Source organism: Bactrocera neohumeralis, unplaced genomic scaffold (genome assembly GCF_024586455.1).
Source record: "Bactrocera neohumeralis isolate Rockhampton unplaced genomic scaffold, APGP_CSIRO_Bneo_wtdbg2-racon-allhic-juicebox.fasta_v2 cluster10, whole genome shotgun sequence".
NCBI lineage: Eukaryota > Metazoa > Arthropoda > Insecta > Diptera > Tephritidae > Bactrocera > Bactrocera neohumeralis.
The window spans coordinates 17,972,565-17,994,614 of NW_026089623.1; the positions used below are offsets into that span (position 1 = coordinate 17,972,565).

Genomic DNA, 22,050 nt, shown 5'->3' on the forward strand with positions numbered 1-22,050 from the left:
CGAGTGTTATGACGGTTGTGTTATATTATAAAAATAAAGTACATTTTCAAAATAACATTTTTTCAAAAAATTAATATTTAGTTTAATATTGTTAATTTACAGAAAAATTACGCAAATTGGGTTGGGAATAAGCGAAATCTTAAATTTGATAAACTTATACTAGCAAAAGGAGGATGGAGTCATGTGTAGAAGTTCACGCAAGTGAGGAAAGTTCTCTGATCGCCATTCACTTGGGAGTGGCCAGAAACGATTCTTTTACACATGGCTCAAGCAGCTCACGACTTCCGGTCTTTGACCAAGTATCCTCTAGGTAGCCTAAGAACATCCGTTCGAAGGCGAGCTAAAGTGAGAAGGCGAAACATCCCCTACATAGGGTTGTGCGCTGGGTTTGGGACCCGCCACGTAAAAAAACACTCCCAATGAAAAGGAACAACAAGCCTCGGATGAGAGACCCCCCTTTTGATGATGACCATGGCAAACGAAATAAGGACTACGGTATTAGGACATGCACCTGGAATGTCCGGACCCTTAATTGGGAAGGTGCCCAGCTGACATCACCGCCACGTAAAAAAACACTCCCAATGAAAAGGAACAACAAGCCTTGGATGAGAGACCCACCTTTTGATGATGACCATGGCAAACGAAATAAGGACTACGGTATTAGGACATGCACCTGGAATGTCCGGACCCTTAATTGGGAAGGTGCCCAGCTGAGATCACCGCCGTCCAAGAAATGCGATGGACGGGACAAGGACAGAGGCGAGTAGGTCCTTGTGACATTTATTACAGTGGCCATATAAAGGAGCGCAAGTTTGGTGTGGGATTCGTGGTGGGAGAGAGACTCCGTCCCCGAGTACTATTATTCACTCCGGTGGATGAACGTCTAACCATAATCCGCATCAAAGCGGGGTTCTTCAACATATCGCTGATTTGCGCCCACACCCCGACGTAAGAGAAGGACGATGTTACCAAAGATGCCTTCTATGGAGCGCACCTATGAGAGCTGCCTCCGCCACGATATAAACATCGTGCTTAGCGACATTAACGTCAGGATGGGCAAGAAAGGTATTTTTGGCGCAACAGTAAATTCAGCCTCCACGACGAAACATCCCCAAATGGGTTGGGGCTGATTGACTTCGCCGGGGCCCGAAATATGGTTATGGTGCTGATTCCAGCACAAGAAGATACATCAAGCTACCTGGCTGTCTCCGGATCGAAAAGCCACCAACCAGATCGATCATGTTGTGAAGGACGGAAGACACGTCTCCAGTGTTTTAGATGTGCGCACGCTCCGAGGTCCTAACATCGACTCGGACCACTATCTTGTTGCAGCTAAGATTCGCACCCGCCTCTGTGCAGCAAAAAACGCACGTCAACAAACACAAGGAAGGTTCGACGTCGAGAAGCTGCAATCACAACAGACAGTCGAACGATTTTCTACTCGGCTTGCACTCCTGCTCTCTGAGAGCACACGTCAACAACTCGGTATAAGGGAACTTTGGGACGCATTTCAAACTCCTTACGTACAGATGCAACCGAAACCATTGGTTTTCGGAAAGTGCAAAAGAACAGCTGGTACGACGAAGAGTGCCGTGTCGCAGCGAAGAGAAAATAGACTGGCTACCTCGCAACGTTACGATCGACCACAACACGTGCGGGATGGGATAGATACCGAGAGTTGAAGAGGGAAGCGAGACGCATTTGCAGACAAAAAAAGAAAGAGGCCGAAGTGCGTGAGTACGAAGAGCTTGATAAGCTGGCCGACAGGGGTAATGCTCGAAAATTCTACGAAAAAATGCGGCTGCTTACAGAAGGTTTCAAGACCGGAGCATACTCTTGTAGAACCCCCAAAGGTGATCTAGTGACCGATGCCCAGAGCATACTTAAATTATGGAGGATACACTTTTCCAACCTGCTGAATGGCAGTGAACGCACAACGCCAGGAGAAGGCGAACCCGATTCCCCAATCGATGACGATGGAGCAGACGTTCCATTACCCGACCATGAAGAAGTTCGAATAGCAATTGCCCGCGTCAAGAACAACAAAGCGGCAGGGGCCGACGGATTGCCGGCCGAGCTATTCAAACACGGCGGCGAAGAACTGATAAGGAGCATGCATCAGCTTCTTTGTAAAATATGGTCGGACGAAAGCATGCCCAACGATTGGAATTTAAGTGTGCTATGCCCAATCCATAAAAAAGGAGACCTCACAATCTGCGCCAACTACCTTGGGATTAGCCTGCTCAACATCGCATATAAGGTTCTATCGAGCGTATTGTGTGAAAGATTAAAGCCCACCGTCAACAAACTGATTGGACCTTATCAGTGTGGCTTCAGGCCTGGAAAATCAACAACCGACCAGATATTCACCATGCGCCAAATCTTGGAAAAGACCCGTGAAAGGAGAATCGACACCCACCACCTCTTCGTCGATTTCAAAGCTGCTTTCGACAGCACGAAAAGGAGCTGCCTTTATGCCGCGATGTCTGAATTTGGTATCCCCGCAAAACTAATACGGCTGTAAACGAGGTTTCAGACAAGGCGACTCCCTATCGTGCGACTTCTTCAACCTGCTTCTGAAGAAAATAGTTCGAGCTGCAGAACTAAATAGAGAAGGTACCATCTTCTATAAGAGTGTACAGCTGCTGGCGTATGCCGATGATATCGATATCATCGGCCTCAACACCCGCGCCGTTAGTTCTGCTTTCTCCAGGCTAGACAAGGAAGCACAGAAAATGGGTCTGGCAGTGAACGAGGGCAAAACGAAATATCTTCTGTCATCAAACAAACAGTCGTCGCACTCGCGACCTGGCTCCCACGTCACTATTGACAGTTGACTTTGAAGTTGTTTGATAATTTCGTCTATTTAGGAACCAGTATTAACACCACCAACAATGTCAGCCTGGAAATCCAACGCAGGATTGCTCTTGCCAACAGGTGCTACTTCGGACTGAGTAGGCAATTGAAAAGTAAAGTCCTCTCTCGACGAACAAAAGCTAAACTCTATAAGTCGCTCATAATTCCCGTCCTGCTATATGGTGCAGAGGCTTGGGCGATGACAGCAACCGATGAGTCGACGTTACGAGTTTTCGAGAGGAAGGTTCTGCGAAAGATTTATGGTCCTTTTCGCATTGGCCACTGCGAATATCGCATTCTATGGAACGATGAGCTGTACGAGATATACGACGACATTGACATAGTTCAGCGAATTAAAAGACAGCGGCTGCGTTGGCTAGGTCATGTTGTCCGGATGGACGAAAACACCCCAGCTCTGAAAGTATTCGACGCAGTACCCGCCGGGTTTTGAAGCGCGGCGCTTCAAAAAAACAATAACCATGGCAACCCTTTTCTTATTGTGCAAATGCAGATAATTGTAACTAAAATATAAAAAAACTAAACTAAAATATAAAAAAAGAATATAAATAAAGCTTTATTTACAACAAATATTAAAAGTACTTTCAAAAATGTTGGCTGGGTTCTATTGGTTTCTGTTTGTATCGAAAAATGAGCAAAAACACTGATTTTTGGTCATTTTCAAAGGGCTCCCTACAGGGCTATAGGAGCTCTAGGGGGTCGAGGGTGGGTTTATTAAAAAGTTCGATCCTTCCTCTTTCCAATAAGGGGTCGTGAGGAGGGGTAGGCCCCCCCCCCTCCCCCCTGTTTTTCGCCATAAACGATACTTAACCGGCGCGATACTAAACATTTCCCGCTTAAAGCATGCGCTACATCAGCTCGAACCTACCTACCCTACGCCTTTGCGCAAATGATTATGTTATGATAACAAATGTCCACATACTGATTTGGCAATGGCATTAGCAATGGATTTGATAGTAAGTAAGATAAATTTAACTTGTCTAGATGCCCCGTAATGGTACGGAGAACTTCAGTTAGAACAATATTTTTTATCGATCAAAAATCGAGTTTTTCGTGTGTTCTTGCGTTAGCTCATATAGTAAAGTACCTGTGATGTTGATATATTTCAAAACTTTCACTTGGTTCATTCAAAGAACTTCATTGGTGTACTTGTGGGTTTAGCTGCTTGCGTAAATAATCTTTTTAAATATTTGCTTTATTTCCTTATTACAAATTTTTAAGTGGTGGAATTGTTAAACGATAATTAATAAACATAATGGCACAATTTTTGCGAAGTGTAAACAGTAGGGTAAGTGTTGTATTTGTATATGCCTTATATATTTTGATAATACCTTCAATTAAAAATCAAAATCAAAAATTGCTTCAGTTTAGTATTTCACAAAGTCGTATATCCCTTTAACTTATTCGAACGTTGTAAAGTGATTTTTAGTAATCATAACCTCAATAGACATGATTATCTAACCAGAAAATAACCTACTTTTGTTTTGCACCTATTAATAAAACTTTTTAAAGAAATTCATTCCCGCATTAAACAAGGAAACATTCGTTAAAAGTTATATATACATATGTTTTAAGATATGGATTGTTAAATAAATATGGCTATTAATTTACATTTTTACATGCACTTTTTGTTTATATAAGATATATTTTTTTTTTATTTTAGAATAGCATCCCCCGATTTCGGGATTGAAATGGGTATGAACGGATAAAGGAGATCCTCCAGATCAAGCAAATATATATATAGTTGCCGCTGAATTATGTTTTTTTTATTTGCATTTAAAGTTCAAAAATCAACTATTTAAAATGCGTGTTTCTCCTTTGATAATAAATTTAATAGTTATATTTTTAACTTTTATATCCACTAACACTTCACTAATTCTTTTCTAGGGTAAATTTTAGAATAGCATCCCCCGATTTCGGGGTTAAAATGGGTCGTCCAGATTAAGAAAATATATAGTTGCCGCTGATTTATGGTTTTTGAGATATTTGAATTTAAAGTTCAAAAATTCTACTGGCTGGGATTTAGAATAGCATCCCCGGATTTCGGGAATAAAATGGGTATCACTGGAAAGGTGACGTTCTCCAGATCACGAAAATATATATATATAGTTGCCGCTGACTTATAGTTTTAAAGATATTTGCATTTAAAGTTGAAAAATTGACAGCTTTTACATTGATAATTTGTATATTGTGAGTAACTTTTTCACTTATATTATGCACTTTTCTCGTACTAGCACTTCACTCTAACGATTCTGCATATTAATTTTTTTAATATTTGTTGTAAATAAAGCTTTATTTAAATTCTTTTATTTTAGTTACAATTATCTGCATTTGCACAATAAGAAAAGGGTTGCCATGGTTATTTTTTTTAAGCGCGGCGCTTCAAAAAAACAATAACCATGGCAACCCTTATTGTGCAAATGCGGAGAATTGTAACTAAAATAAAATAATTTTTTTTTTTTTTTTTTTTTTATTTTATAAAAGCTTACATAATAATACAATTATTATACAAACTTAAGAAAATACGCAGCACTAGCATCATGGGCTATCGGCCGAATAAAATAATTAAAACAAAGCTTTATTTACAACAAATATTAAAAAAATTAATATGCAGAAACGTTAGAGTGAAGTGCTAGTACGAGAAAAGTGCATAATATAAGTGAAAAAGTTACTCACAATATACAAATTATCAATGTAAAAGCTGTCAATTTTTCAACTTTAAATGCAAATATCTTTAAAACTATAAGTCAGCGGCAACTATATATATATATTTTCGTGATCTGGAGAACGTCACCTTTCCACTGATACCCATTTTATCCCCGAAATCCGGGGATGCTATTCTAAATTTTACCCATTCTACTATTTAAAATGCGTGGTTCTCCCATTTATAGTGAATTTTATAGTTATATTTTTAACTTTTATATCCACTAACACTTCACTAATTCGTTTCTAATCATTTATTTTATATTAAATAGGCCAAAAATCTTTAATTCCATATCAAACTTTATAATTTATTTAAATAGTTGATTTTTTGCAATTTAATTGCAAGTATCTCAAAAACCATAAGTCAGCGACAAGTTCCAGTAGAATAGAATTTGGATGTGTGAGACCTCCTTTATCCGTAGATACCCATTTATTGATACCAAATCAGCTCATAAAAATTTTTTTAAAGCCTACCCTGATCTCATTTTCTCTTAAAACACCTAATTACTGTGTGAATTACTGATGTGAATTTTTTAGCTTGATTTATACCTCAAGATCCTGTTTGTACTTATCTGTAATACCGCGTAACAAGTTTTATGAAGTTCACTCAAGTTGTCACTTGTACCGGCAGATCAGAAATAATACGATCGAATTAAAAAATAATTCAACTAAAATTAAAGAAAAATTTAAACTCACAAACCCGATTAAAATTTAAAAATATATTAAGAATTAAAAAAAAATTTAAATAGTTTAGAATTAGCATTTTTTCGCGTTTGCGTAGATAAAAATTTATATATTTTAATCCGGGAAACTTTTGTACACCGTAGCAAGATTTTGGGAATAAAATGGATATGGTCGAATAGAGGAGGTTCTCCAGATAAAGAATATATATAGTCATATATTAATTTTGGAGATATTTACCTTTAAAGTTGAAACTTATCACTATTTTAAGTACGTATTTTTTCGATTTAAAATTAATTTTACACATACATATATTTCGTTATTTTATGTTCGCAAACACTTCACTAATTCGTTTTTTCATTATACTCTTGATCTGGAGAACCTCCTCCACCCGACCATGCCCATATTATTCCTGAAATCCTGGGACGGTATTTTTGAGCCTAACATCGAAATTGAAAAAATTAAATTTTTTTTTAATCTCAACAAAATAAAATTTTGATTCTTAATTAAATTTTTGCGAAGAATTTAGTATACCATCCCAGGATTTCGGGAATAAAATGGGTATGGTCGGATAGAGGAGATTCTCCAGATCACGAATATATATGGTTATAGCCGCAGGAAGCTTATAGTTTTCGAGATATGCGCGTTTTAAGTTGAAAATTTGCAATATTTTAATTACATATTTTCGATATATAAAATTAATTTTGCACTTATATTTTTCACTTTTATATACACTAACACATCACTTATTCATTTGCACACATTTATTTTATATAATATAGTGCAAAAATAGCTTTTAATACGCATTTAAATTATTGTTGAATTTGATTATTTAAGAATAACAAATGAATTACAAACTGTCATATAATCAGTGTTACCTTATCAACATTATTTGTAAAATAACTAAATGAAATAAAGGGCACAGATTATACCCCAAATACGAAAATCAACAACCTATAAAAAACAATAACCCTGGTCGGTCCAACACCAGGGTGTATCAGAATTTTTTTCGCGTTGAACATAAAATATAAAGAAATTATTTAAATTTAATAAAACAAACGTGTATTAAGGCTTGTATATAAATTTTATTGCCTCTAATAATTTGACGAAAGGATCTTCGTGTCTGTTGGCCACATTTTTCCGCCAAACATTCTCAAAAATTAGGTCGGCGTAAATTTTCGGGATTGTTGTGGTTGTCCCTCGCAAAAAACCTTTTAATCACACGCCACTGGGACTCTATACGCTGCGTATGCGTTCCATCTGCAGCCACAAATGGATTGTCCAAATCGCTGTGATTTACTTTTCGGTGCTCATACCCGTGATTCGCCAAACCATCGTACGCCTTCCAGCAATCTGTGCTTAATGTAGTTCCTGGCGCAACATGCTTCTTAATCAGGGGTATGAGCACCTCCGCAGACCTAACATTATCTGGGCATACCTCCAGCCGCAGGTCGTCGCTCCCATCCTCAATCATCCCCAACACCCAGTGACCTTCCACACTCCTGCCTAAAATGAGAAAAACATATAAGTAAGTACCTAATATTGTATATTTTTAACCTTACCTTTATTAAATTTCCTCTTCCCGAATTTGCTTTCATCAATTTGGACCTTTTTGCCAGGGCCACCTATTTTACCTACCGCCTTCTGATTTTCCACTTGTTATAACACTACCGCTTCGCGACAGTAATTATACCAGTCACATATGGTAGCGCTAGATAAAATAGATTCCCTGACAATACTGTTTTTCCTTACTACGTCATGCGACCAGTGCGATGCGTAGCAAAACATTAAGTTAAAAACTTGTGGTAATGGTATTCTAACATTTTCCAGCCAGGTGCCCGTGGATCGAGATATTCCGGAACGCATTCGGCAAGATCCTTTTCGGCCCCTAAACGTACCGACGGTGCTATTTCCCGTCATGGAGAGCATCATCGGCAGTCTATGCACCCTGCAAGTCCTTCCTCTGGCAATGAGACCCTCCTCTTCGCAGAATAATATGCAGCTCTCCTTTGTTTGAAATGTGTTGAATATTTTTGAAATATTCCACATTCTCTTCACCTCTGACACGCTCAATTTGTTTGATTTGCGAACATTTATAGTCGCTTCTTGTTTCAGATCTACATATAATTGTAACAAAGTATTAGAAACAATGATTTAAATATTCTTTTCAATATTTAATTTATCATACCTGATGAATTATTTTCCATTTTTTTCAAAAATATTTCCGTAATTTTAATACAAATTAATATAATTATATGTCCACACAACTTAATCTTCCAAACACGAAATAATTATAAAAATGCCAAATAAAAGCAACGGTACTTTGCTTTAAAAGTAGCAGTACTTATATCCGTTAGATCGCATTGATGTTAGAGTGGTTGTTATGCCCTCAATGACATTGCTACTTCTTTGCGCAGAACTCCTTTTTGCGTGGGCGGCCTTCGGCCGCGCTTCAAAAAAATAACCCTGGTCGGTCCAACACCGGGGTGAACCAAATTTTTTTCTCGTAGAACTCCTTTTTGCGTGAGCGGCCTTCGGCCGCGCTTCAAAAAAAATAACCCTGGTCTGTCCAACACCGGGTATATAAATTTTTTTTCTCCCGTAGAACTCATTTTTACATTGGCAGCCACTTAAATTTTTTATAATTTTTTTAATATTTATCAACGATTATGTTTCCTGTATTTAGGGTATAATATCGGGTGATTTTTTTGAGGTTAGGATTTTCATGCATTAGTATTTGACAGATCACGTGGGATTTCAGACATGGTGTCAAAGAGAAAGATGCTCAGTATGCTTTGACATTTCATCATGAATAGACTTACTAACGAGCAACGCTTGCAAATCATTGAATTTTATTACCAAAATCAGTGTTCGGTTCGAAATGTGTTTCGCGCCAAATTTTGTTCAGCGATGAGGCTCATTTCTGGTTGAATGGCTACGTAAATAAGCAAAATTGCCGCATTTGGGGTGAAGAGCAACCAGAAGCCGTTCAAGAACTGCCCATGCATCCCGAAAAATGCACTGTTTGGTGTGGTTTGTACGCTGGTGGAATCATTGGACCGTATTTTTTCAAAGATGCTGTTGGACGCAACGTTACGGTGAATGGCGATCGCTATCGTTCGATGCTAACAAACTTTTTGTTGCCAAAAATGGAAGAACTGAACTTGGTTGACATGTGGTTTCAACAAGATGGCGCTACATGCCACACAGCTCGCGATTCTATGGCCATTTTGAGGGAAAACTTCGGAGAACAATTCATCTCAAGAAATGGACCCGTAAGTTGGCCACCAAGATCATGCGATTTAACGCCTTTAGACTATTTTTTGTGGGGCTACGTCAAGTCTAACGTCTACAGAAATAAGCCAGCAACGATTCCAGCTTTGGAAGACAACATTTCCGAAGAAATTCGGGCTATTCCGGCCGAAATGCTCGAAAAAGTTGCCCAAAATTGGACTTTCCGAATGGACCACCTAAGACGCAGCCGCGGTCAACATTTAAATGAAATTATCTTCAAAAAGTAAATGTCATGAACCAATCTAACGTTTCAAATAAAGAACCGATGAGATTTTGCAAATTTTATGCGTTTTTTTTTTTTAAAAAAAAAGTTATCAAGCTCTTAAAAAATCACCCGATATTACTTTATATATTTTTTTTTTTATTTTAGTTTGTAAGTATTTTACTATAGTAACACTGATTATTTGCCACATTTATTTTTACAAATGATGTCGATAAGGTAACACTGATTATATGACAGTTTGTAATTCATTTGTTATTCTCAAATAATCAAATTCAACAATAATTTAAATGCGTATTAAAAGCTATTTTTGCACTATATTACATAAAATAAATGTGCGCAAATGAATAAGTGATGTGTTAGTGTATATAAAAGTGAAAAATATAAGTGCAAAATTAATTTTATATATCGAACATATGTAATTAAAATATTGCAAATTTTCAACTTAAAACGCGAATAACTCGAAAACTATAAGCTTCCTGCGGCTATAACCATATATATTCGTGATCTGGAGAATCTCCTCTATCCGACCATACCCATTTTATTCCCGAAATCCTGGGATGGTATACTAAAGCCGACCCAAATTTTTTTTAAATAAATATAGAAAGTATACTATATATGTTTATATTATATGAGAAAATACTTTTTAACCCTTCTCCGTCCTTTTGTAGGTTCGTAAAATCGGTCAATATGGTTCCAGTATTCATTCCAGAAATATTCACGCATCAATTTATTTGGCTTCAAAAGTTGCGTTGTCAAAATTTGATGCTGATGTTTTTCTACCATATGAGAAGTTAACAGACACCTTAAACGTCGTGTCCGATCGTCTTAATCGCCCTCTAACACTTTCCGAAAAAATATTGTACTCTCATTTGGACGACCCGAAGAATCAAGACATTGAGCGGGGAAGTTCGTACTTACGTCTTAGACCAGATCGGGTAGCTATGCAAGATGCTACTGCTCAAATGGCGCTGCTACAATTCATATCTTCCGGCCTAAAAAGGGTAGCGGTACCGTCGACAGTGCATTGTGACCATTTAATTGAAGCTCAAACCGGGGGAAAAGAGGACTTAGCTAGAGCAAAGGATCTTAATAAGGAAGTATACAAATTTTTAGCGTCAGCGTGTGCCAAATACGGTCTTGGTTTTTGGAAACCTGGTAGTGGAATTATACATCAAATAATTTTGGAGAACTACGCTTTTCCTGGGCTTTTAATGATTGGAACAGACTCGCACACTCCAAATGGAGGTGGTCTTGGTGGGCTTTGTATTGGCGTAGGAGGGGCAGATGCTGTTGATGTAATGGCTGACATCCCTTGGGAATTAAAGTGTCCGAAAGTAATCGGAGTAAATTTAACAGGAAAAATTAGTGGATGGACCTCCCCAAAGGATATTATTTTAAAGGTAAACATTAGTGTAATTTATATATTTTCGTATCTGCCTGAAAATACCCTCTTAAAATATCTCGCTTTTGAAGTATATTATTTTTATTACTTTTCTCTCAGTAAAAAATGTCGTTTCTATTTATCAGTTACTATTATATTACTATTTTAATTATTAAAAAAAAATTACAATTTAAGTTTTATTATTTTTTTTAAATTTATTTTGTGAGAAATCTCGAAATTTTCTATTAAAAGTGAAAGTTTTTAAAAAATGCGTTTTAACAATATGTTCGATTACCGAAAAGTCTCCATACCTTTGGGAGAGTTTCCGATCATTTTCCAGGCAGAAGCCTTTGCCATAAGTCGGTGCATAGAGATAAACCTCCATCGCAACTACCGTAATGAGCGGATAACCATACTTAGCGATAGTCAAGCGGCATTAAAAGCGATCTCCTCCTACGAGATCAAATTGCTACTAGTGCAGGAGCGTAGAGAACGGCTGAACAGCCTAGCGGAACGAAACTAGGCGCACATATTTTGGGTGCCTGGTCACAGAGGTATAGCCGGTAACGAACTGGCTGATGAGCTCGCCCGTTCCGCAGACTAAACCAAAATGGTAGGACCCGAACCCTTTACTGGGTTGGGTCCTCATACCATAAAGGAGCTACTCCGCAAAGAAGGAGTGCGCAGGGAAGAGCATTGGCAACGAACACACGGTATGCGACATGCCAAGTTGCTAATTGGGTGGTACAACTTGAGCAGGTTCAAAGTTGTAATTAACCTCCCCAGGAATAAACTTAGGCTACTGGTCGCATTTTATACTGGTCACTGCATGCTGAATAGGCATTTATATAACATGGGTCTAGCCTCTTGCGCTAACTGCCGGTTCTGCGACAGGGAGCCTGAAACCCCGGAACACCTGCTGATCGACTGCACAGCAGTCTGTAGACGCAGGATTAAGGCCCTTGGATCCATGCTTCCGGATAGGGATCGCATCGCCTCACTAGCACCCGGTAGAATATTGTAGGGCACAATAGACCTAAGGTCGCGGTGCATTCCTCATCTATCAATCTAATCTAATCTAATAAGCCACAATACTCTATTCGAATTCTTGAATCATCTGATATTATTGTAGTCACAAATATTAAACGAAACACAATTCGAAGAGATATTTTAAATAATTTTGCCTAAATATGCACCAGCACAAATATGCACAATTTTTTTTGCGACGCGTTTGTAACCGACATTTTTTTTCGAATTCAATTTGTCACAACAAACAAGAAAACGTCAAATTCACGGTATCATGCTTTACGCTTTCACATCCATCGTTTTCAATACGCTAAACAAATTTGTTTGTCTTCTTTTGTTTTATTTTTGCTTAGCATCTGTTGTTTATAAAACAAACAAAACACAATAGGTTGACTTCTTACTCATTTCTAAGATTTGTGAGGGAGTGTTAGGGAAAAGTAAAAATTGTGTAAAAGTATTGGAGTTTCGGTCACGCAAGTTTTGCTGGGATAAAAATGATGCTCACTACGAGTGTAAAACGGCATTTTTAAAGAAGAGATATCTTACTTATAAAGCCTGCAAAAAAGTTGTTTAAATGTTTACAGTTTGATTAAATGACAAGTGCCTGTTGTTAAATTGTGTTAAATGTACTGAAATAGCTTGTTGAAATATTCGAATTTTGGGAATTTTTCAACTTTAAAGTCGAATATCCCGTGAACTAAGCGTTTGCGGTATCTATAATAACACTGGTAAACAAAAATCCACTTTTTTTTGTTGTTGCTTTCGATCGTGATCGTCAGTCATAGCCACAACAAGTGTCGACTTATAGCAGTAGTCGGCAGTCGCAGCGACTAGCGTGGAGTGTTTGCTTCATGTGATTTTACGGTAAAATATTTGCCTGCTACCTGGTCGTAGCCGTAAAAATTGATCGATCGATATTTCGATTTTAATTCTTGAGTGGGCGCATTTTGAAAAGAAAGGAGGTGGGTGTAGCCATATGCAATACATCTTTGAGAAACAATAGATTAACTAATTTAAAGTCGCATTTAATTGAACGGCATAAAACTAATTTGTTGACTATAGAGAATTCTGACAACTTCTCTTCGTCCTCAACGCCTTAATTAAAACAATACGAAAAAAAAATAAATAGAAATTTTGGTCTGATTTTACTCCATGTTTATATTTAGAAAATTTTTTGAAAATAAGTGGGCAAATATACCTGAGTAATGTCAAAAATTAATGCAATCAGCATTTCTATTTTTCAGTCCTCAATATATGTATCATATATAATGATTTCCGACTTTCAACCCGACGGTTAGCCGTTCGGTTGGCAAAAATGTGTGATATTTTAATGCAATTAAGTTAACTCGTTTTCTTAAAATTTATAAAGTCCTGATCCTTGCAAGTTGAAAGAGGATAAACCCAAACCCGAACTTAGTCTTTCCTTAATTATTTTTTATGTGTTTTGTCATGTCAAAATATTAGTTGTTAGTCATAATCATCTTCCCCCCATCGATTGCCATGATACAATTTATACATTATGACAAAAAAGCACCCAGCAATTGTAAATAAATTCCCCGAGTAAATGATATTTCAAAATTATTTTTGTTAAGTTGGTAGGACTGTCTTTAATTACTATGCCAATTATGAGCGCGATCGGTTAACCAGTTTGTTTGCAGCAGCTACTTAATTAAGTCAATTCAGTTCAGTAGCGCATTGCGATTTTTTTTACAGTGGATAAAAATATTTATTTTATTTATTTATTTATAAAAGTTTACATAACAATAAATTATTACATAAACTAAAGATAACGCAGCGCTAGCGTCGGAGGCTTTCGGCTGGCATGTTGACCAGGGCGGTTTCAAATGCGTCGGAGTAGGTCGGTCTCTCTGAGGAAGTTATATATCTTGCTAATATTATTGTCAGTAGGGTTTTTTAACAGCTGTGTAGGATTAATATCATTGAAATAGTGTAGTCTTTGGGCGTCAAGTTTCGGGCAGCAATCCAAGAGTGGGTTAATGCTAAGTGAAAAGTTGCAGAAAGGGCAGCAACTAGGAGTAGCGCCTTGAAGCAAATGAGAAGTTGTAATAATCGTGTGGCCAAGTCGGAGACGGGTATATGGAGTAATGTAATTTGTCGGCATGGTCAGAGAGAAGCAGGGCTTTGTACGACTGGGATTGATTATTATAGGTGTAAGAACCATATCTTTAGCGATCTTATCGGCAATCGTGTTGCCGTTTATATCTACGTGACCGGGGATCCACATGATTTTGATATTCTGGGGGTGTGAAATAAGGATGTCACGAATGTTTTCAATAACGGGGTTGGTTTGGTTACATCCCTTAATAGCTTGAAAGCATGACATACTGTCAGAGCAAATTATACATTTTCCTTTATTTCGTACGGAATAAAGCATCGCGTTGAATATTGCCACGGCTTCTGCTGTGAAAATCGAGCAGAAATTAAACAAGATACCATAAGAAATTACTTCTCCATGTTCTTTCACGACAGCAAATGAAGTCTGTGATGATTTTGAGCCGTCGGTAAAAATCAGATCCCATCCAGTGGATTTATATTTAGCTGCCACTTCAAGGAAATTTGCCTTGTATACATCGTTGGCAGTATTCGCCTTCCGCAGATGGACAAGTTCATTGATAAAAGAATCATTTCTAAAAAGCCACGGCGGATGAATGCTTTTGCGAATATGAGGCCTTTGGAGTGGAAGGCCGATATCCTTTGCGAATTTTGCACTTTGGGTGGCCGTTTGCGCGAAATCGCTAATTGTAGGTCCGTTCTAAGAAGAGCATTCGGTGAAAACATCAGCTTAGCATAGAGTTTGCGAATTGAATCTTCGGCGTCATCGAATATTGTATTTAGCCCAGATTCTGCGAATAAATTATTTAAGGGAGTCGTTGGAAACGCGCGCCGCGATCTTCGAATTGCAGCGTGGTAAGGGGCAATAAGCATTTTCAACTTATTTTTTTGCGTGATGTCCATAAACTTCCAAACCGTATTGTATAGTTGAGACTTCCCCCTGCGGGTACGGGGGGACCCCTCCGGGTTCGAGGGGAAACCGAATATACCCGCGGTAAGGCATGCCTGTCGTAAGAGGCGACTAAAATCCTGGCCACCAGTCCAGGGCTGTATGGAGGCTCAACTGGTCGTAGTTTCGGCTACAAGGTCAATACCAAAGACTTTAACCTGGTACCACGGGGAGCAGTAGCCCCTGGAGTTCGCTCCAGTCTGCTCATTGGGTTTGGCCCTTTGTGGAGATTCGTGGTGGCTGTGGTTAAAACCCAAATCGCGGGAAGAACTGACTTGTCAGTCGAATGTGGAGTTGCAATGCAACCGGGTGCCGGACCCAAAGTACGGCAGAGGTTTTAGATGGGCCTCGAGCCCTACCAAGGTGGTTAGTGTGTCCTTACCGCACTGCCAATTGGTACTGAAAATCCTTACCCAATTTTCAGGGCGCTGATCGACGCATTGTATTGATCCGTTGTGCTTTTGAGCACCGTGGAGTTAAGCTTTACATAAGCAGGATCCCACGTAAAACACGTTTGACAGTTGTATAGTTGAGACTCCCTGCGGGGAGGGAGATAAGAATATTCCCGCGGTAAGGCATGCCTGTCGTAGGAGGCGACTAAAATCCAAATGCACTATGTCCGACATTCACATGTCTGGTTTATTGAATGTCGGCATGGTCAGAGATGTCAGAAAAGTGCTATATTGAGATACTATCATATTCTTTGAATGGGTTTGCGATTATATAACAAACACTAAATGGATTTGACGGATAACACATCATAGAGTCGGGTTCTTAAGAATTCCTCGGAATTCTTGGGGGCTCGACTTGCAGTAGCTTAAGCGCAAGCTTGGGCTACAGGTCACACCAAAGACTAAAACATGGTACCACGGGGAGCAGCCGCCCCTGGAGTTCGCTCCAGTCTGCTCATTGGGTCTTGGCCCTTTGGGGAGATTCGTGGTGGCTGTGGTTTAAACCTAAATGCAGGAAGGACTTTGTCCAATGTGGAGTCGCACTGCGGCCGGGTGCCGGACCCAGAGTACGGCAGAGGTTTTAGATGGGCCTCGCACCCGACCAAGGTGGAAAGGGAGTCCCACCCTTTTAATTTGGAACCAAAGTGTATGTGTGTGTGGCAGGCACTCATACCTTGGTTTTTCCAGAGTGTAGTGTGGGTGCACACACTTACGCTTTGGGGCGCTGATCAACGCATTGTTTTGATCTGTGTGTTTCTAGTAATAGAAAACACCGTGGATTTGAGCCTCCTTAGGCAGATACCCACGTTAAACCACATTGGATTCTGTATAGTTGAGACAATAAGTGCCCTGGTTACGTTAATCTACAGTGCCGGACCGATAAATGAGCGCTTTGCGGAGAGCTACTTAACTATTAATAGTTTGGTCATTAATCTATCTCTTACATATTGACAATGTTGTGCGAAAGAGTACTTAGAGTCTAATATTATACCTAAAAACTTAAGGCTATTTGTACAATTTATAGTTATATCGGAAAAAGTTATGGTATGGGTGATACAGTTTCTTTTTCTACAAATGTGCAACAGTTTGGATTTGCTAGGGGAAATTGAAGCGCCGGAATTTTGCGACCAGGAGAAGATTTTGGAGAGGATATCGGAGAAGGTTCTTTGAACTGCTGCTTGATCAGTGTTTTTGGAGTACACCAGAACATCGTTAGCGTACATAGTGGTAAATTTAGATAGTAATTCGCTAAGTTCACCAAACGCTATAATGAAGAGAATCACCGATAAGGGTGATCCTTGAGGAGTGCCATTATCTAGGGGAAGGATAGAGGAGCGGGTGTTCGAGATAAGGACACTTATTTTACGATGGGATAAAAAAGATTTTATAAAGTTTAAGATTCGCAGACCCACTTTCCATTTGGTTAGTTGCCTTAGTACGATATGAATGCCTATTCGATCGAAGGCTTTTTGAAAATCGAGAGACATCAAGGAGATGTGATTTTTATTAGACAGAGCATTAGAAATGCAGATATTGTAGGAAAAGAAGCCATCCCAGTTAGTCTTTTGATGTCGGCCCAGATACTTCTTGGGTTGGATGAAGAGTTAATGTTGCTGGTAAATTTTTCAAAACAGGCAGCTTTCGCAAGTTTGGCTTTGCCATGTACTTTGTTTGGCTTGCCTTAAAGTTGAAAGTTCAGCGCTCCACCACAATGGAGCCGGCCTACGAGTTTTGCTACCTGATTGTGGGATAGATAGAATAGCCGCACTTCTGATGATTTTTTGGACGCGGGACGCTTCTTCGTTGACGTTAAGGGAAATAGGATAGGAGCTGCAACCATGTAGACACGCATCTTGGAACTTTAACCAATCAGCAGAGTCAGTCTGGTATTTCAACCTCGGGCGAAATGTTGAAGGAGAACGGTTTAAAGGGAGTCTGGTAATAATGGGGAAATGAAATAGAAACAAGAATTGGTCTCAAATTTTGAATTTCTAACCAAGTTTCCTTTGCGGAATCGTTGCGAATGTTGAAAAGGCTTACGGTGATTCAGTTTTATCAATAACACAAGCCTACGAAAGATCGTTGTAGACATGCTCTTTTCTGGACGGCTTTCAACCTCTTCAACGTGTTCTTGCTGGTTTCGTCTCGATAAAGCTGAATTTCTTTCAAAAAGAGTGCCGTAAACAGGTCTGTTTAAAGCTAAAAACGCAATGAATGCACCAGATTTAGCTCCGTGAAATTTTTTCTTGTTCCTGAAACAGAAATTGTCGCTGCGTGGAACCTGCTTTCAGTGGAGCGAAGAGATAAATAAAAATTCTCCGAAGGAGGCCATCCCAAAAAGTACTTAAAAAATAGTTTCCAGGACTGGAAAAATCGCTGGCATAAGTGTATTACATCTGGTATGAATTTCTTTGAAGGCGATAAAATATATTGAACAATTAAATATTTTGCGTTTTATTTATAATTTTCGGGTATTTTTTTATCACATCTCCGATACTGGAGATTTCCGTGTCCAATCAATATCCCATCTAACTCGTAAAATCATGTAAAAGCTTTTCAATTTATATCCTAACAACCAAAAATTTAACATCCGTCTCAACTGTTCCGTTATGTTTGAAAGAATATACACATGCGGTCACGCAAATCTTACACAATATTGACACAGTTAGATTCCCACGTATTTCTACTAATCTAATAATTTAAAAGTTAGCGCTTTATGCTTAAACAATATACTCGAATGATTTTGTATAAGCAAAAAAAACTGTTTATTGTTTTATTCACTAAACGAAATAAATTAAATACTAAGAATGATTTGCTTTATAAAAACAATTCACGAAGGAATGAAAAAATCCGAAAAAAACTATTAAAATGTAGTGGTAAGTTGCGTGTGGCCGTAGGTGTAGTCCAAGTATAAATTTCCTTCAAACGCTGGAACAAATTGCCACTTTTTGATCATATATTGAGCTTGTGGTTATCAAATGAAAGTTTTCTTGCTCATTAACAGCAATTTTGCAACAGCTAAATTCAATATGAAGTGTCACCATGGGCTTCTTCGGTAATGCAGTAAATACCGTCAACACTGCACAATTAGCACTGCCAAATTTAGCTGCCTTGAAACTGTTCAAAACTGCGCATTTCAGAATTTTCTAGCATAAAAATGTGCGAACTATTTTTTATGCATACTTTCAAGGACGAGTCATATAGCATCAAAGATCGAACGGGTAAAAATGAATCGTGTAAAAATATGATTTTATTAATTGCGAATAGCTTTAATATCAAACTGATTATTCCATAAGTGAAAGTTGTACTGCACTTGCCGCAATCTCTGTCTATATACATACATATATCCTATAAAATTAAAAAGAAACTTAAATATTATTCACAATGATATTTTAGCTATCACAGTTGGTTTTGGCGTAATATTTTGTGTAACTACTTTTAAAATGTTGCAAATTATGCGCGTTTTTGCGCACCACCTATGACAGTGATGCTTTTTCGAACTTTCCATTTTGGCTAAGATGTACATATGTAAGATTTTTTTTGATTTTGGTTGCATCATGCACACTGCGCAGTTTGCTTTACCGAAAACGCTCTATATCTACGCATTTTTTTGCAGTAAGGTTATTTGTTGTTAAAATTGTATCGAATGGAAATGTTTAGCTTAATTATATTGTTAAATAATTCAAATTTATAATTTTTTTTATTTGTTTTAGGTAGCAGACATTCTTACTGTGAAGGGTGGTACTGGTGCTATAATAGAATACCATGGAAATGGTGTTAATTCAATATCTTGTACCGGTATGGCAACAATTTGTAACATGGGGGCAGAGATTGGAGCTACAACATCAGTATTCCCTTTTAACGATCGTATGTCTAAATATCTGAAGTCCACTGGAAGAAGCAGTATCGCAGACGAAGCAAATAAATATAAAACAAAACTTTTTGCACCCGATGGCAATTGTGAATATGATGAATTAATTGAAATTAACCTAGATAAACTAGAACCCCATGTTAATGGACCATTTACACCTGACTTAGCTCACCCAATAAGTAAACTGGGTGCAAATGCTAAGCAAAATGGTTACCCATTAGATATCAAAGTAGGTCTCATTGGTTCATGTACTAATTCATCGTATGAAGATATGGGGCGTTGTGCTAATATTGCAAAAGATGCAATGAGTCATGGACTAAAGTCGAAAATACCATTTAATGTTACACCAGGATCTGAACAAATTCGTGCAACAATCGAAAGAGATGGTATCGGAAAGGTGTTTGAAAAATTTGGTGGAACTGTTCTAGCAAATGCTTGTGGCCCTTGCATTGGACAGTGGGATCGCAAAGATGTAAAGAAAGGGGAAAAGAATACAATTGTTACATCCTACAATCGAAACTTTACTGGTCGCAATGATGCTAATCCTGCTACCCACTCATTTGTCACCAGGTGAGTAATGTTATGTTGTATATAGGTATGCTAGCTCAAGCTCTAGGAGGACGATTTCGAAGTTTTACTTGTAGGTCTGAATAACTTGCGCTAGATTGAGTATCAATGCATAGTATAAAAGAAAGTCTGGTTTTTTGGCCCTATGTCCCTTTGTATGCTTAAATCTTTAAAACTACGCAACGGATTTTGATGCGGTTTTTTTAATAGATAGAGTGATTGAAGAGTGATTCACCCGTCGGTGAATATTTGAAAAAGGGTTAAATTCTGCATATTTTTGTGTGAATCAAGCGAAGGATTGGTTATGAAAACCAGAGGCTTCAAAGCATTTCCACGGTCATGGAAAGAAGTACAAACAGAGAAGGTAAATATTGGAGGTGAAAGACAGTATTGTCGTTAAAGTATAGAAGAGATAAGACAGTAAGCCATAAAGTAGTAATAGTAAGAGCCGAACAGCCTATAAGAGTGAAGGAGACATCAATTCTCAGATTAGAAAAATACAATAAAGAAAAGTGAAGTAGAGACAAGGAAAAAGCACAGCGAAAGAGTGACAACAATATTGTTTAAACAAGTATGAAGAATGACAGAAATCATCAGAAGACGTAAGATGCAAAGTACTTAAGAAGGACGTGAGTGAGTATAAGGAATAAAAAATAAACAAACAACAAGATTAGTCTCTTTTTCACTGGTAACTCATTCTTTACAGTTTTCTAATTTTTTGTCTAGTTTATTGGTTCTTTAACATATGTAAAGAATGAGTTACCAGTGACTATTCAAAATCAGCGAATAAGAAGAAGTGTGTGCCAATAATAAGTCATCATAACAAAAGATGTTAAGTAAAAGAACCAAACACTACAATCAACGTTTAAATACAAGCAACAACCATTGTTGGAGAAGAGTAGTTATTGACATCAAAAATCAGTAATAATAGGGCTAATAATAAAAAAACGAGCAGTAATATAAAAACCAAATTTCATAAGAAAAATGTATAACTAAGTGAGGAAAAGAAAATATAAGTAAATGAATTTGAAGAAGTAACTACATTAAACATAGAATACAGAAGGCAAAACAAACAAAAAAAAAAATTAATTAAAGAATTGAAAACTGAGTTATACATGTAAACGAAAATGTGAATAATTAATGAATAACAAAATTGCAATTAATTATTATTATAAGTAACGTTTTAAGGCGCAATCAATTTTTCAAAGCATTTTTGTTACAGAAACTTCAATTGTTAACAAAAAATATTACATAATACTAGATATATTCTAAAATTAAAGTAGACCTACATTTACTTCTATTTTGTATGAAATATTAATTAATTTTTAAATACTTAATTTATATAGCACCTATAAATTAAATTAATATACTATATATTCATTTCACTACATTGTACCTAATTTTTAATATTGATAATATTCATAGTTGTAAAATATTGTAAGACCATGGACATACAAACGATTTTAGGTATGACAGTTGAGACGTTGAAGGAACATCTAAGAAGGGTTGGGTTACGTGTTCAAGGACCGAGACAGACTTCTAAGACATCATAATCTCATTCAGAGCGATGAAAAAGATATTGATGTGGAATCCGAGTATGAGGAAGCAGTTACACAACGAGGTGTTGCAATCAGTACCAACTTCACGCTCAGAGACATTCAAGACAGTTTACCTTCTTTTACTGGGACAAACGCATTAAATTTAAATGATTGGGTTCAAGAGTTTGCAGATAATGCCATTACATTAGGGTGGAATGAGTTATCAAAGTATATATATGCTAAACAATAGCTAAAAGAAGCAGCAAAACTTGTCGTACGCAGTCAGTCAGGTTTTAGAGATTGGAATTCTTTAAAATCAGCTGTTGCAGACTAATTCGGTACCAAATTATCTTCGTTGGATATTCACAAAATGTTACAGAATCGACGTAAAAAGAATAATGAATCGTTTAAGATATAT

General features: G+C 37.6%; 1 protein-coding gene, 1 long non-coding RNA gene and 1 pseudogene across 2 annotated transcripts in view; 2 read left to right on the top strand and 1 right to left on the bottom strand.

The window, feature by feature from the left end:
* The first annotated feature begins 3,925 nt into the window (after window positions 1-3,925).
* LOC126765214 (probable aconitate hydratase, mitochondrial) overlaps window positions 3,926-22,050 on the top strand; it is a 37,830-nt gene continuing 19,705 nt past the window's right edge. Inside the window, exons 1-3 of the mRNA XM_050482838.1 lie at window positions 3,926-4,162; window positions 10,444-11,175; window positions 19,370-20,097. Of these exons, the coding sequence (XP_050338795.1) occupies window positions 4,130-4,162; window positions 10,444-11,175; window positions 19,370-20,097 (1,493 nt within the window). The 5' untranslated portion in view covers window positions 3,926-4,129. The remainder of the gene's footprint in view (window positions 4,163-10,443; window positions 11,176-19,369; window positions 20,098-22,050) is intronic.
* LOC126765299 (uncharacterized) lies at window positions 6,777-8,477 on the bottom strand (annotated as a pseudogene).
* On the top strand, window positions 15,511-19,023 carry LOC126765494 (uncharacterized). Its single transcript, XR_007668462.1, has 2 exons — window positions 15,511-17,594; window positions 17,657-19,023. It is a non-coding gene; the product is annotated as an uncharacterized LOC126765494 (long non-coding RNA).